This window comes from Camelus ferus, chromosome 28 (genome assembly GCF_009834535.1).
Source record: "Camelus ferus isolate YT-003-E chromosome 28, BCGSAC_Cfer_1.0, whole genome shotgun sequence".
NCBI classification, from domain to species: domain Eukaryota; kingdom Metazoa; phylum Chordata; class Mammalia; order Artiodactyla; family Camelidae; genus Camelus; species Camelus ferus.
The window spans coordinates 6520424-6536996 of record NC_045723.1 but is presented as its reverse complement, the minus strand read 5'-3'; the positions used below and the strand labels follow the sequence as shown (position 1 = coordinate 6536996).

Here is a 16573-nt window from a genome sequence, read left to right as displayed (position 1 = left end):
GGGAGGTGAGATGAGCTTGCCTTGTGGCTTCTGGGTGGAGTGTGAACGGTGAGGAGAAGAAGGTGCTTGCTGGACTGAGAGAAATGGTGGTATCAGTGACTGAAACACAGTTCAACAGCACAGAAAGGTTTTAGGAAATGAAAACGGAGGGAGCCAGGCCGAGGTGCCCGATTGCCGAGCCTGGACTGCCGCTGGGAAGGAGGGTGACACCTTTCAGGTGTCCGTTTTCTCCTTGTTAGTTCTGGCTTCCTGTAGGTGGGCGGCCTTGCTGGTTCAGGCGTCTTTAACAGCCACGTAGAACCGCAGGGTAAGGAAAGCTCTGCTGGATGTACCATTGGAGAAAAGGAATCAAGGTCTGACAAGTTTGATTTTTTCTCCCCACCGTTTGAGGGTTTTTGTTTTGTTTTGTTGAGTGGTGGGGGTTCTTAATTCTGAATGGGCGGAAGAGGTGAGCTGAGGAATACGTTTTTAACTCACTGTGCCTGTGCACTGAGTCTGGTGCCGTAGGAGCTACTCTGCTAAAAAGAAGCTTATTGAAAATGGAGAGAGGTGCCCCGTGGGAAGAATACAGAAGGAGAAGCAGCACAGTGGAATATAGAGGCCAAAAGAGGAGAGAGTGCTTGGGTGGTAACACCATTTTCAGTTGTCTGTTTCATGTTTGTTGCTGGCCCAAGTCTGTATGAAGTTCCAAGGCAGTGGATACTCCTCAAGAGAAAGAGTAGACCTGGCCGTCTGTCCTCTGGATCCAGTCTCACCAAGGACTTGAGCGTTACTGGAAAGGAGTGGGCAAGCCATGACCGTAGAGAGATTGAGAATCATCTTTTTAAAAAAGGGGAAATTGAAATGAACTATTCCTAAGGACCTAAACTAGGCCAGGAAGAGGAATGAAAGGGGCCCTCTGGAATTTGTCCTTATAAAATGCTGACCTCTTACTAATTTAGGCTTATGAAGCACTTGGTGTTGTGGTAGGAAACGAGCACTAAATAAGGCAGTGTCATACTTCATAAAATCTGTAGAACTGTGCTGTCCTGCATGGCGGCCACTTGTCACATGGAACTGTTGGGCACTTCTGCTGAGCTCTGCATGACTCAGAGCCTCCTGTAAAGTTGAAATGTGAATGTTGTTTAAGTAGATTCAAATGCATACCTATTGAGTTGACTTTTTCTTAAATAGCACGTAAGAAGGACAGAGATTTACACCAACTCTGAGATGAGTGAAATGTTAGTGGTTCCAGCGATGGACTCAACTCATATATGAGAATTTACCACTTGAAAATATCTCAGAAATGAAATGAAATGTCTCAGAAATCCTAAAGCAGAGTTACAGGGTTCTTTTTTTGGCTGAGCTTGATTTTTGCCTGTCTCTGAATTTTTTAAGCACGTGATTCAGTCACCAGTGCCATTCAGGCAGGTCTACAACTGTGGAGTAAATAATGTTACTCGTTTCCCTGAACTTCAGCTTTTTTCCCCAAGAAGATAGCTCTAAGATAGATTAGAAAAAGAAGATATTTGTAAACCTTTAAAAAAAAAACAAAACTGCCTTGAAGGATTGTAGTGGAACATGCTGTAAGAATTGGCAAGAGGTGTTTTTATTCAATATTACCAGAAATGGACACCAACCCAGGTCGGCAAAATTGTGAGAGAGAAACAGACAAATGCTGTCAGTTAGGTTCCTGGGGACGAACGGCTGACTGTGATGGTGGAACCTTGTTTTATTTAATTATTTTGGGAGTAATGTGGAAATTCTAAATATGGAGCTAACAGTGGGCCAAGTCTTTTCGGAGGCCTGACAGTTAGGATAATTAATGCTTTGTGTTTCTGTGCGACAATTGCTTAGCCATGGGTTGCTTTTAACTTAGTCACCGAAGTAAGTAGTTTTGTCTTGAGGTCTTTTTATGGAAGAGGCCCAGAAGCTCTGCTTATTAGGAGAATGCAGTGGCATTGAACAGAGAGAACTGTGACAGTGACAGTGATGGCCTTACTGGGTGTAATTTTTTTTTGTCTACAGTGTTTCTCTAAACACAGAATGGTTTCAAAGCTGACAGTGCTCTTGGGGCCCACACTGGAGATTTAGGGAGGGAGCTGAGTTTCTTGTAAAAAAAACTACCGTAAAGTTAATCATGTAACTGAATGTTTAATTAGCTTGCTGGTTGTAGTGTAGTGGTGGTTAAGTTTTTTAAAAATTAAAGATCAAGAGTTTTCTGCTAGAAATGCCATTAACCAGAGTACAGCACCTCTTCCCCTAACAGCTCATTAACTAGTTTTTTGTCTTACTGGTCATGTGTCTTCTAGGGCCTTGTAGGCAGGTGGATGATTACGTTTTTGGTGCCAGTTTTGGTTTTATGCTTTTGTAGTTCTTGTGCTTCGTAGGTTTTGGATTTGGTTGTATCGGGTTAATTAAGGCTGTGGCTGTCTTCTGCCCTTTACTCCTGCTCAGTGAATCAGATACCCAGATATTCAGTGTGAACTTCCAGCTAAGGAAACTTCAAAACTTTTTGAAGAGGATTAACATACACATGCTGATGGGTCCTATTCCCACAGAGTTGATTCTGTAGAAGTCCAGGCTGCACTGAGTATGTCATGGGAGTGCCCAAGGAACTCTTTTAAATGTAATTTTCTTATTGAAAATATGGTCCTGGAGAACATTAATCTTCATCCATTCAGTTAACACACATTAAATAGCTTGTTACTGAGTGTCTGTGTCTGTGTGCCGTCTCTGCGGTTGGTGCTTTAACTACCCGGTCATTTAATGCCCACAACCCTTTGAGTTGCCCCCATTTTGTCTGAGAGCAGCAGGTAACAGGTTGCCCAGGTTCAGCAGCGCAGCACTGGGGTTTAAGTCCACGCCCGCCTGGCCCTGCTGACCTGCGCTCTCCATAGGAGGGGTGCCGAGGTGAGCAAGGCAGAGCCCCTCCCTCCAGGGACTAGAAATGGTCCTTCCATGTAGACTGTGTCAGGAGCCATGAGAGAGATCTGAATAAAGAACTAGAGTTCTGTGCATGGAGAGATTGTTAAGAAACTTGTAGAAAATACTAGGGCCTGGCATTTTTTAGTTCTGTTTTCAGCTACTCAATTTGCGTTTGATTGTCCTTTTGCAAAAATATAACAAACACCTACATTGGGAGATAGGACCACGGCTTCTAATTTCAGAGGGGACAAGTCCTCCTTCTGGACACATCACTGTTGATGGTAACACAAGCTGCCAGACCAGGTTGTCTGAAGATGCTTTGCGTGGTTTTCTTGGCGTGCACCTCTCTCCCTCTGTTCTGTTCTCAGCAGGCCTCATCTTCCTCCTTTAATTCTTTACACCACGTGACAAATGCCTCTGATTGATCCTATTGGCCAGCCACTGTGCTGCACCTCCTGTGTTGCGTAACTTCCTTCTGGGCATAAACCTCTCTCTGGGCTTTTCCAGTGCAGCCGTCCCTCCTCTCACGGAGAAGAGTGGAGGGGCAGAAAGCCCGGTGCTGATGGGTTCAGCTCCTCAAAAGGCCTAAAGGGCCTTCTTTGCCTTTATACAGTAACCTCCTGTCGCTGAGATCCTTATGTTTTTTCTGTTCTATTTCTTTTCTCTACTGAACCTGTGGGTAGTCTTCTCTGCACAATTCCAGTATGCTCAAATTCATTTACCACAGTTTGGTTAAATAACACCGATTCCCCAGCAACAGTTCAAATTTGTTTCCACAATATATTAATTGAATAATTGCATAAAATACAAACTCTTTGCCAGCGCTTCAGTCCACAGCTCACCACGTAAGTAACACGTGTGCTTCGTGATCGTAACCGGTCACGTCCCTGCTGCTTCTGTCTGCCGGTGACTGGTCACGGTCCATGCTGTGGTCCATACATGACATCCAACTTTGCTGGAGTCATTACTGATAAAAATTCTGATAACTGGAAGTTATTTGTTTTCTATATAGCACATCTTTTCCCCCCTTTAACATTACATCATGGACATTTCCCTATAAAAATGAAATTGATTTTTTCTTGTTTTGTGAATTGCCCACTTACAGACTGTGTCATTTTCTGTTGTCTTTCATCGGCTACTAAAATTTGTAGTTACTCTCTGTCAGCTTCCTTCTTTGACTATTGCAAACTCTTATGCATATGCCTCGTATCAGAAACAGAAAAAGGAAAAGCTCGCTGCCTCTCCTTATGTGTTAGTAGGAAGGATGCTCACGCTTCTACGAGTGAGAAGAGGGTAGGAAAAATTTATGGTAAGTGACCTAATTTAAGTACATTTCCTGGGATCTGAAGTCAGGCAAGTGCCTGGCAGACTGGAGAATGCCCAGAGCACAGTCCTTTTGGTACAGATGGCCGGTGCTGGGCATTCACAAAGGAGAGCTGCTGGAGGTCCCTTGTGGGTGTCGGCAGGATTCACCAGAGTTGGTGTTGCAGCTGGGCCGCATTAATCTAGTGCCAGGTCAGGATCCAAGCCGTACTTAAATTTAAGTATATATTTCCAAGGTCCAAGTAATTAATATTTTAAAAAATCACTTTGATTTTTGAGGTCAGAGAAGCTTCATGCACCAGCAGGTGGACTGGAATATTCGTATGCATGTGCAGCCCTTTCGGGGAAGGGTAGGTTCCAGTGAGAGTGCAGCTCTGTGAAGTCTAATCCCAGTCAGCTGAGTGACTATGAGTAACTTGAAGCATTTTACTCTTGGGATTTGTAGGGTAACTCAGTAGTTCAGATCCTGAGGGTCCTTGGTGAATTAGGTTAACTGGGGAATATTTGTCCAACGAAAGATCAGATTAAAGAAGGTGATGCTGACATCTTCTGCATGTCAGTGCGTTAGAGAAGTAAAGCAGTGCTTCTTAACGCTTGCTTGCAAGTCTGATTTTAACACCTGCTGATACCCTTTTCGGCTTAGTGCTTACCTTAAACTGGTAGTCCCGTCTCCAGATTGGTTATTCCAGCTGTTTGGACTAGTGTGTGTTGTTCTTTCCCGCATTAGCACTGTGTACAAATCTTTTTGGCAACGTGTGCTACACTATGTGGTATTCCTGTAGCTTTATCTGCCTGATTAGAATGAAAGCACCTTGAGAGCAAAATACCTGTGTTTACTGTTTTTCATCTCAAAGCAAGTAGCACAAAATCTTGCACGAGTGGAAGTTTAAAGATAGATGGAATCAGACTCTTGTGATTCGATTATGAACATGCCGGTTTAACGGGCGGGGAGTAGTGGATATAAGCAGCGAGCAGTCAGCCTCCTGGCTGCCACTTGCTTTAAAGTGTAGCTTTGTACAATCCCAAATATGTCAGTCAGTCTTGTCTTGGTGTAAAATTGTCATCTAACAATATTTTTTCTTTTTTTCACTGGCTGAAGAGCATCTCTAGATGCAGTTTTTGGCAAAAAGAAGTGCCTGGGCCAGGGGGTTGATGTTACCACTGACTCCCACAAGATGGCAGACTAAACCCGTTTTTTGTGTTAGGTTTCAGACAATTTTTCACACACATGGCTGCGCTTATAATTACTGTTCAAATCTTTCTTGCTTTTTCTTCAGATGGGCAGTATCCAACCGAGAAATGCTCATAGCCCAGAACAGCTCCTTGGAGTTTAAGCTTCACAGACTATATTTTATTAGCTTATTAATGGGCGGAACTACAAATCAGCGAGAGGCATTACAATATGCTAAAAATTTTCAGCCATTTGCCCTAAATCATCAAAAAGGTGAGTCTGGAGTCAGGTTGTTCTTTAGTGTTTGGAGCAGGTCTGTAGCCACCACAGGAATTTAAGTTGTCTTAACTAGATCTGATAGATACTCTTGGTAATAAACTGAGACAGTGGTGGATGCTCGTCAGTTACCACAAGAGCTCTTGACTGGCTCTAGAACAAAAGTAAAACATTACACCCTCGTAAGTGAAAAGTCAGGGACATTGCATTTTTGGAGATTCTGTGTTAAACTAAGAGGAGACAGAGTGAGGCGTTCTGCACTCACTGCCCCTCCCACCCCCACCCCCGTGTTGTCGTTGCCACGGGTGCCCCCAGGTGGCGGCACTTAACCCCGAGTGGGGTGTGGGAGGCCTGGCTGGTTTTACAGCTAGAGATGTGTGACGGCCCCGTTTGTGACAGGGTTGTTACTACTCCTCTAGATGATGGTAATTAAAGTAATTTTAAGTTCAGTATTTAGTGCTTTCATTTTTTTCCTCTCTTTTTCTTTATGCTGCTTCTTTATTAGAAACCAAGCTTAAGGACCAGAATTTTATTTTATTAATTAAAACTTTTTAAATTTATTTTTCTGGGTGGGGAGGAGGTGATTTCTTTGGTTATTTATTTATTTTTTTAACATGAAGACACTGGGGATGGAACCTAGGACCTCGTGCACGCTAAGCATGCGCTCTACCACTGAGCTATCCCCTTGCCAAGGACCAGAATTTTAAAAGATGTTGTTAGTCAGTTATTTGGGGCTGTGTCAATATACTTGGGGAAATTTTGGTCTTTTCGGTGAATTCCTTGCAAGCTCCCCTTCAGGTGTGATCACTCGCACCTCCAAACTGCTGCTGCTTTTGTTCAGACATTCAGGTTTTGATGGGAAGCCTCGTGTACCTGAGACAGGGGATCGAGAACTCGCCATATGTTCACCTGCTTGATGCGAACCAGTGGGCTGACATCTGCGACATCTTCACGCGGGATGCTTGTGCCCTCCTGGGGCTCTCCGTGGAGTCCCCCCTCAGTGTCAGGTATGGAAACTGGTCTTGTCTGTTACTGAGGCACGCATTTGGTCAGTTCTGTTTAATTTGTTGTCTGGTTCTTGATATTTAAAGCTGAAGGAACGTTTGTCTTTCTGCAGTTGGTACTTCAAGAGATCATCACAATTGGCAGTGACAGTTTTAGAGCAGTAGTTAACCAAAGTGTGGTCTGTGGTCCTTTGGGGGTCTCTGAGGGCCTTTTTGTCGACATTGTGGGTTAAACTGCTCCTGCCTGAGCCCAGATCAGGGCAGTGGTCCCAAACCCCACAGGGACTTGCGGGATTCCTCACCAGTACACGTTTGGCAGTTTAAGACGTTAGTTTTACTTAATGTTCTTGACAAAACATTGAAAGCTACTTATTTTATTAAGTCTCAGCCTTTGAGCACACATCTTTTCACTGCTCTGCGTGCCCAGGTAGGGAGCTCACAGAAAGCACTTCAGCTCCATGTCATGTCATGAGACAGTGACACTTGTCTCAAGAAAAAGCAGCTGTATGGTGCTTAAGTTATGAGCTAAAAAATTAGTTGCCTTTTCCCTGAAATGCAGTTTTTACTTGAAAAACCACTGAAAGACCAACTCTGGTTCTTCACACCCAGGTTTGTGGCAGATACGTGTTCAGATGAGTGACGTGACCGGTCGCACCAGGGAAAGCAGGTGGCAGTGTCTTGCCACAGTGATAAAATTCAAGACTTGAAGCCAAAATAGAAATTTGGGGAAATGTAAACCCACCACTGTGAGCTTGACAGCTTCCCAGTGCTTAAAAGATGTTCGCAGTGAGACTGGTGGGGATAATAATGAATTTGAACTTTCTGATATTATATAATGAAATGTACTAACACTTGGAAGATCAGTGTGTTCTTACAAAATCTTGCATGAGAGGAAGATTGATTCAGAGTACAAGACTGTTGGAGTTTAGTGGGGCAGGGTACCAGGAAATACAGGGGCAAGGATTCAGGTGCCACTTTGCAGCTCAGCTTAAAAAAACTACTCCCTGGTGAGTTTTGGTGCAGCCCTGGCCAGGTCGCTTTCTTCAACTGAGGACAGTCCAGGAGGGGAACTCGACCAAGAGTTGACTGCCAGCACTTCCAGATCTGAGAAATGCGCACTTCTGCCGTGGACAGGGGTGATCTGGGTGGGCAAGGGACTGTGCAAGGAGATGTCTCAGAGTGTCGTTGATGTTAACGATGCCATTAATGATGGATACGCAGAGCCTATTAAGTCGAATGGTTTTGTAAACTGTTGAGGTGTGTGTGTGCGCACACGGGCTCGCGCACACACGCGCTGACTTAGCAAAGCGGAGGGCTTTGTAATACTTTGAATCCAATGCCCGGGGCCCTCTGCACGGAGTCGGCAGGAGTTGGCGTTTCCTCAAACTGAGCTTTCTGACACCTGGCCTGGCACTAACGTTTCCTCTTCTGCCCTCCCAGTTTCTCAGCAGGGTGTGTGGCGCTGCCAGCTTTAATTAATATCAAAGCTGTGATCGAACAGAGGCAGTGCACAGGAGTTTGGAACCAGAAAGATGAATTACCTGTGAGTTCCATTTTCTTTCGTTATTGCCTCTCCTGTCATTAGAAGAACTTGGATATTAAGAATTTTAAATGCCTGTCTTGCCTTTTAATCAGGGAACAGGATTGTAATTGTTTGATGGGGATCCTTTTCCGTATATGTAGACGTGATGAAACCATAGAACTGGGAGCTGGTACATTTTGGAGGCACTGGAGCAGTTTTCTTACCATTTTACTTAAGAGTGGCAGTGACAGCTCGTGAAGGAAAAATACAGGTGGGAAGGGTGGTCTATGCTGTAGCGTGCGCTGTGTTCTGTGGTGCAGTTGATAAACCACTCACACTGTGGATTTTTAAAAATGTAAAATCGGTGAGTCAGCTTGATTGGATTTAGTTTTGTCTTAAATATTGATATTTATGGGGTCATGGGTTTGTGCTGGTTATATTTCCCAATACCAATTAAAATGAGTACATAGCTGTTAAGGGCTGTCCCAGGGACACCCGCAGTCAGCAGTGGCCCTCCCGTGCTGTGTGCCCACCGCTGTCATGGAACAGGCCAGGGTTTTCAACATCAGCTCCAGTCACGAGCTCTCTAACTTCTGAAAGCGGTAGTTTGTCCATGTCTACAATGAGGACCATGCTTCTCTTTATGGGGCTGTTAAGGCTAGAGACAGCATTGGTATGCTGGGGATAGTGTGGACCACAGAATAGGCAGTCAGGTTTCGTTGCCATGTAGTTACGACACGTGTGTGTGTTTCCACCAGGCCTCTGACAGGAGTCACCATGCCTGTCGTGACTGTGTCACAGGCTCTAATGGGCTAAAACACGCATTTGGCTTTTGGCTGTGTTTCTGCCACCCCTGCACCCAGGTTTATCTGCAGTTACCTCGTCCTTCCAGCTGGTAGCTGTCGGTTGGTTGCCCCAGCTTCTCAGTGATCCGTTCAGATCAAAGGCACAGGTGCGGCCCCAGTCCTGAGTGTGGTCAGGACGCCAGCCGTACCCAGCGTGGCTGCTGCTCATCTGAGCGGGCGGGGGGCGCCGAGCCTTCCCTCGCCTCGCCAGGGCAGGTGTTCCCAGTTGTGTCGTCAGAACCTTTGACCCTCAAGCCCTGGGCCACTGCGCACTGAAAGCTGAACTCGCCCGAATCCCGGTGCCGGGGAATAGCGCACTGGGAGGTGCTGGGAAATGAGTGTTTCTCGGAGCTGTTCTTACACTTGGTCAGCTTTCTAAAAGAGTCTGAGTGATAGACGTTTATACCGACAGCCGTGCTAGATTTAGAAGGAAAGAAACAGGAAGAACCGGCCTTCGTGGAGCCTCTGTCATGCGCCAGCCACTGTGCTGAGCTGATTCCATCGCTTCTGTTCGTTGTGTTTGCTGGAAGGAGGGAGCCGATGTACAGGTGCCATTGGCTCGGATGACGGGTTGTGAGGGGGCCTGAGGGTCTGTAAAGCCCTTGTTTCGGGTGGTTTCTCTGGACAGGTGCACACAGAACAGGGGAAGCCCGGATCTGAAGCCCACGTGGCAGCAGCGGCCTTTAGCCTGTGTTAGAGGCGTTGCCACCCTGGCTTGTGTCGCCGAGCTAAGTGTCCCACAGGAACAGCCGGGATTTCTGCTGGGTTAGCTCTTCGGTATATCCCGAACAAATTTTCAGTACAAATTACAGATTTTCGAGAGTGTTTGACTTACAGAGCACTGCCTTACTCCTCCTCTCAGACATCAGAATTTGGTCTGAAAAGTAGTGTTAAAAATAAATTTGAGGGCTAATTTAGAATTATGAAGTAATACTTTGAATCCCTAAGACTGCCTATTTGAGCAAGTTAGAAAAATGCTATAAAAAGTTGCCGTCAGTTGAGTAGATTTGATAAATGTTCCTTGCTGCGTAGTGCATATCAACATGTGGATGGTTTTCTGTAATGTAACTTGAGACTCTTAACTTTTTAAAAAAAACAGATTGAAGTGGACCTTGGTAAGAAGTGCTGGTATCACTCTATTTTTGCCTGTCCTATTCTTCGTCAGCAAACAACAGACAACAATCCACCCATGAAATTGGTCTGTGGTCATATTATATCAAGAGACGCCCTGAATAAAATGTTTAACGGTAGCAAGTAAGTGTCTGACTTTTGAAAAATGTTTGTTAAAAAAAAAAAGGTAGACTTTAGAAATTAATAGATTCTTAACTATTCATTTAGTATCGTGAGTGTTTCTGATTTTTTTTGTCAGTCTTGAATTTGCTGGTTAGATTTAGGGGCGTGGTCTTCAGCCCCTCTCATCCCTCCCCCTTTACACAGATGGTAGCGTGCTGTGTACTGTTCTGCGCTTTGCTTTTTCACTTAGTGATGCATCTTAGAGATCTTTTTATGATATAGAAAGAGTCCTCATTCTTTTTTAAAGCTGCAGAATATTCTGCCATATGGAAATAGGATCATTTATTGAACCAGTTCCCTAATGATGAGCATTTAACTTTTGTTACTATAAAGTGAATTTACCGTATCTTTGTGTGATTTATAAATTTGTAGAATTGGAATTACTAATTCAAAGGGTGTATACATTTATAATTTTTATACATGATGAGCCCAGCTTTTAAAAAGACAATCTCAAAACTGTTTCTAGCTCAAGTGGCTAGAAGATGTTTCATTGGAGTTGGTTTCAGACCCATTATGGTTAAGTCTTTCTTCTCAGAGAAGCCTCTGGCTTGTAATAAAATTGCCTGTGCCCTTCCCAGCAGCCCTGGGAGTGCGGGTGAGTGGCCACTAGAAGCCAGACGGTGGTCTTGGTTCGGGCTGTGCTGGGTTCCTGTGCCCCTGCAGGGGGTCTCGCGCCACCACGGGGCGTGCAGGCCGCTCTGGGTGGGCCGCGTGTCCTGTAGGCTTAGCAGCTGGCATCAGACCTGCTGTGTGTGAGTGGATTGTGACACTCGTACCTCCGAAAGTCATTTCGAGATCGGTGCAAGCTAAACCTTGGAGGAGAAAAGTTGCATTTCCTCCTGAAACCCCAAATGCAATTTTCAGAAGTTGTCTTTGTTTTTTGTACAAAATAATTTTCACTGATTTCCACTAAAGAAGAGCCTTTCAGTGTGGGGTCTGGCTTGGATGGTGTTCATTTGTGACGCTGGCTGTTACAGTAAGAGAAAACACAGTTACCCCTCAAAGTGAAAAACAGTGTATGTGTGTAATTTTTTTTAAAGATACTCTATAAGTACATGAAAATTGAATGCTCTGTACTGATCCTGTTCCTTGATTCCGTGTTTTCTTTCTTGTCTTTAGATTAAAATGTCCATATTGTCCAATGGAACAAAGTCCAGGGGATGCCAAACAGATATTTTTCTGAAGAAATTAGTTTGCAATTTGTAAGTGAAACTGAATGGAGGCGCATTTCAGAAGAGAACGTCCCATTTAATGCAGCTAACCAAGGACTCCCATGTTTATATAAGCTAACGCTCCAGAAACTTTGCCAACATTTTAGTGTGCACACACTGAGGGAGTGCTCTGGGGGACACCTGTCATAGGGCTTTATTATATTCTTGGTCTTCATTTCTGATCAAGTAAATACACCAGCAGTTGTCATTCAATGCAGGTTTTTGTACTTAATTATATGGTGATTTTTTTACTTTTTAAGAGCAGAAACAGAAATTGACCTCCCCGCCATGTGTTTAATATTTCTCCTGCTTTTACTTTTGTCATTCTCTTGATAACTGTTAAGCCTTGAGAATGTTTGTGAAGAAACATGTTGTGTATACATAATTAAATGAAAATTCTTCAGAAGCAGTTTGAAAAACTGAATTGTGGTCATGAAGCTAATTTGCAGTTTCTTTTGCTTAAGGAAGAAAGCTGTGATAAATTCCAAATTTGCTTTTGGATGTTTTCCTCTGCTCCAGCTCTCACCGAGAAGTTAGCAGACCTGCATCTGAGCTCTGCTTGTAGCCCCAGCGGGGCTGCCTTCTATAAAAAAATGCCGTCATAAATTTTAGCAGGTTGGTGTGAGAAATCTTCCACCAGAACTGAGTGGAAGCACTACTATTGTTTCTTTGCTTTTATTGCCAAGAGGTGCTTGTTTTTAAAAGTGTGTTCAATAAAACAAAATTCTGAAGTTAGACGTGTTCTTAAGTTGCTATTTGCTCTCTTGGTCTTGGTAGCCCTCTTCTCTGAAATCTGCCTTCAGGACTTGGCTGTCTATTGCCTTTGTATGTCATTGCAGACACAGTGTTGTGTGTGTGTGTATATATGTGCACCGGCATCAAACATTGTGTATCTGGAAGGGAAGAAGCATGTTCCAGTCCTAAAATGCAGTTACCAGACTTACCACTTTAAATCCTTAAAGTTAGAAGCTAGCACATTTTCTGTAGTGCAGACTATGTTTATTGCTGTTTTTGTATTTGAATAGTATACTGTTCAATGCCTCTCTTCTGCAAAGTGTATCATCTCATTGTGAATCTCTATATTATTCTACTGGGTACCGATAATGATCCTTTCTCTCGCGAGGTATCTTCATTTAATGCACTGTCCAGAAATAGCCATGTGTAAGAGTCTTTCTCTGTATGATGAACTACATGAAAAAGACTTTTGTGGACATAATTCCGACTTAAACCTACGAAGTCACTTCATTTTGAGAAGAATGTCATATGGAAACCACCAAATACTTTGCAACTCTATTTCATCTGACTGGGAACTGAATATCAGTACAGGAGAACTTTGATGAGAAAAGGAAGAAAGAAGAATACACAGGAGCAGAGAGAAATGTGACACTCCACATTTTACTGCAGATTGACTTCGTTTGCGGGGGAGGGAGCTGACAGATCTGGTGCTGAGTTAATTGGAGCCTGGCAGCGTTCGCTGTAGCGGTCCGGCCTGGATGGTTTGTCCTGAGATGTTCCCCTGGGAGAGCCGGGACTCGCTTGTGAAGGAAGGGGTGCTGCTTCGCTGCTGCGTGTGGTCCGGCTGATGCTGAGGGTCACTGCACTGTGGGGCGCAGCCAGGGATTTGGCTGGGCGCTCCGGGTACCCGCTTTGCCCCACTTCCGTCTTGGCCCCACAGCGGCTTTTGCCCTGCGTTTCTGCTTTCCTGTTGGAACCTGCAGGTCTCCACTAACACAGTGAAGGAAGAGAGCAGAGAGCAGCTCCTTGGACTCTAGAAGGAGAAGGTAGGGAATTCCAGGGAACACTCTGGCCAAGGATGTAAAACTGCTTTATTATGTATTTTTTTCCTTTGAATTAAAACCCAGAGTGTTACCTTTTTTTTAACTTTTTTTTTTTTTTCTCGCTAGGCCAGATTTATTTTAGTCACAGCTTATTCTCGCCTTTGCACCTCAAACACCTACACAACATTTAGGCTTGATGTATGATTTGAACAGTACAGACATTGCTCTCAAGGCTGGTGGTAAATATTTTTGGCGACCAGACACTTAACATAGTTGGCTCAGGCCACTTGAAGGACAAAAGCCAGAGAGAGCTCTGCTTTGTCCCTCTCCCAGGATTGGGGATCCTGTGGAAGCTCTCTATGCGGCCTATGAGACCTTAGAAAGAACATGCTTTAACTGAAGCGTTGGACTTTACAGCTTCCTGTGCAAGGTCCCTGTGGTCCCACTGGGCAGGGGTAGGGCCAAAAATTGGGAGACTCTTGTTGATCTGACAATTTCACGTGAAAATTTTGTCGTGTGACCTTCTTTAACTAAATGCATGGACTTAAAATTCTTAGGTGACTAAACGTGGAGAAGAGAGGTGGGTTTGAAGAAGCCAGACCTTAACCAAAGATGCTGAAGTACAACATGCTGACCTTTCTGCTCTAGACACACCTTCACCTTCACCAGTGGTGGCAGGACTGTCGCTGGGGCTGTCAGTCAGCCGGGCGGGAGGATGTGCTTGGTCACGCTCTGCGTTCTCGCAGGAGGTCGTGATAAAGCTAAGGTGTGTTACAGTCAGACTAATGATAACAGTGTACGTTGAAAACAATTTCAGAGTGGTTTCTTAAACATTTCTTACTAAGAAGCCATTTCCACTTACCAATCACGGACAAAGGCCATGGGACTATGCTAAACCGATAAAACCTTAGCAGATCCTTAGATTCTGATTCAGAGCATCTGTGCTTTCAAGGACAGCGTGAAGTGCAGCGGCTAAGGTTGTCTTTTGATCTTTTTTCTCCTGTGTGTGATCTTCACAGATGCCATTTCTGTTGCTTCAGTGGTGATTATATGAGACTTCTAAATACATAAACGAACGGGTATTGGTGCCTCTTGATTTTTAAAATTTTGAAGAAAAGAGCCACCTCATATTCATAGGGTGTGTGAGTATTTTGTGAGTGTATGAGCATTTAACTGAAAATAAGAGTTACGAAGTAAATCTTTAGTTTTTTGATTTTTTTTCGGTAGCAGCTAATGTATACAGAGACGCTAAAACCCACACCAAGTTATGTGGGCAATGAGGATCCTTTTTTCTCTCCTGGTGGTCCCACAGGTTATGCGGTTTAAGTTCATTGTATTTTATGCTGTGAGTTATTTCCACCTCGGTGGTTTCAGCCTTTGGGACAGTAGATAACTGCAAAAACCAAGAACTCTTGGGTTTTCTGCACAAGCTGCTGGTAGACATTAGCCCTCTGGTTTTCCAGCTCAACCTCTGATTAAGTGGATTGACAGTCAGGCTGGTCAGTCTGCTTAGTCAGCAGACTCAGGTTATTTTCAGGGAAGGCATGGAGGCGTGTTTGGTTAATTTCATCACCAGGATGTGTCAGGTGAAGACACAAACCAAATACTTTTCATCACCTAACTCTACGTACATTATGTTTGGTAACACTGGCGTGCTGTGGCCTTGGGGGGACGTGAGCGAGGAGCACGCAGAAGGTTTGGTGCAGCACAGCGGTGTTTACCATAAGCAGGTACAAACTTCATGAACTGTTCTTATCGAACTATAATTGAATAGATACCAAAAATAGAATGACAAGTGTATTTTAATAGCAGACGAGGCACTTAGTTTTAGGGCGAGTTTTCCCGCTGTTGATTTTACTCAAGACATAGGGAGAGAAAACAGTTTAGTTATCAAGACATTTCCCTCTACAGTTCCCCACTGTAGTGAGCAGATGCTTCCTTTACTTCCAAAGCGGCAGAAGCAGCTGGAACTGGCTTATGGCACATGCTTTGTTTCATGTTATGGGTGAGGACCGACACTCTTGTTTTAGCAGTCACTTTGACATGTTCTCCAGCAAGGCAGATGTGGGGGTCACTAGGACTTAGTGCCTGATCTTTTCTTTTGGGAAGGGGTGGGAGTGAATGTACTGGGGATGGGAGGGAAGCAGGAGAAGACGGAAGCGTGAGTGAGTGTGCATGTGTCTGAAATTCACCATTTACCCCCACCTGTGTCCAGCAAAGGAACAGGTACTTAATGTATTTTGCTCATGACTGCAGTGTGCATGTATTTTTCCCCCCCTCCTCCATGTTTTCTAAACTTACGCTGAAAGGATTCATCAAATCACCTTGTTCCGATGGCTCAGGGTTGTATTTCATTTGCTTACCCTGTGCTCTTGGGTTCTATAGTGTTTCTATAATTATGTAACAATAGTGTTGCACTGTAATCTATCATATAGAGCTATATGTATGGAAACTTTTGATCAGTTTTTTAAGAAATGTATCCTGTTTGCAAAGGCACAATAAAGTTGCATCTTATAGACTATAGGCAATAAAGCTAACAATAAACCTTATTTAACACAAACTGTATTCACATTTCTCTGTTCATTTGATCTTGAGAAAAGTCCAGCACATCCAGTAGTTTCAGGGACTTCGTTTTAACTTAAAAGGTTCTGATATGTTTAATTTATAAATTTTAGACTGATAACAATAGTTTTGGAAAACTCAGAAATGCTTTGTTAATGTGTGTATTCCTATGTAAAAACACATGGCTTCTCCTGTGTATATTTTTAACAATTAAAGAAATGCACACTTAAAGAGTGTTTTGTGGAACCAGTCTGTGCAACTGTGACAGGTGCCCAAGATCTGAGGGAGGGAGCGTGGAGGTGAGAGGACATTGCTGTCTGCATTTGCTAAGGCTCTGCCTGTAAAGAATGTAAGAACATATCATTGTCACCATCTCATCCTATTTCTGTGCCACCAGCAATGTGAGAAGCAGAGGTGGCTGGGCCACCGTCCCCAGTTTCTAAGGACGGGGTGGGGGTTGCATTGGTGTTTCCTTGTATTTCTAAGAGACACTCATTCTTACCTGAGGTTCTAGAATGTTTTCTACCCGTGAGAACCGTTGTGGGTCCCTCCTTTCCCACCGTCGTGTTTGGAGCTAGCGGTCCAGGTGGTAAGGATGAGGCCAGAGACCTCACCACCTGTCCCTGCAGCATGGGGGCATCTCCAGGCTCAAAGTGCGGTCTCCGGCAGCATCAGCATCAC

General features: G+C 44.2%; 1 protein-coding gene across 1 annotated transcript in view; it reads left to right on the top strand.

The window, feature by feature from the left end:
• The window catches only part of RMND5A (required for meiotic nuclear division 5 homolog A), a 48529-nt gene extending 32406 nt beyond the window's left edge, over nt 1-16123 (top strand). Inside the window, exons 5-10 of the mRNA XM_032469695.1 lie at nt 5508-5674; nt 6519-6684; nt 8122-8224; nt 10148-10302; nt 11461-11543; nt 12017-16123. Of these exons, the coding sequence (XP_032325586.1) occupies nt 5508-5674; nt 6519-6684; nt 8122-8224; nt 10148-10302; nt 11461-11524 (655 nt within the window). The 3' untranslated portion in view covers nt 11525-11543; nt 12017-16123. The remainder of the gene's footprint in view (nt 1-5507; nt 5675-6518; nt 6685-8121; nt 8225-10147; nt 10303-11460; nt 11544-12016) is intronic.
• Nucleotides 16124-16573: the final 450 nt, after the last annotated feature.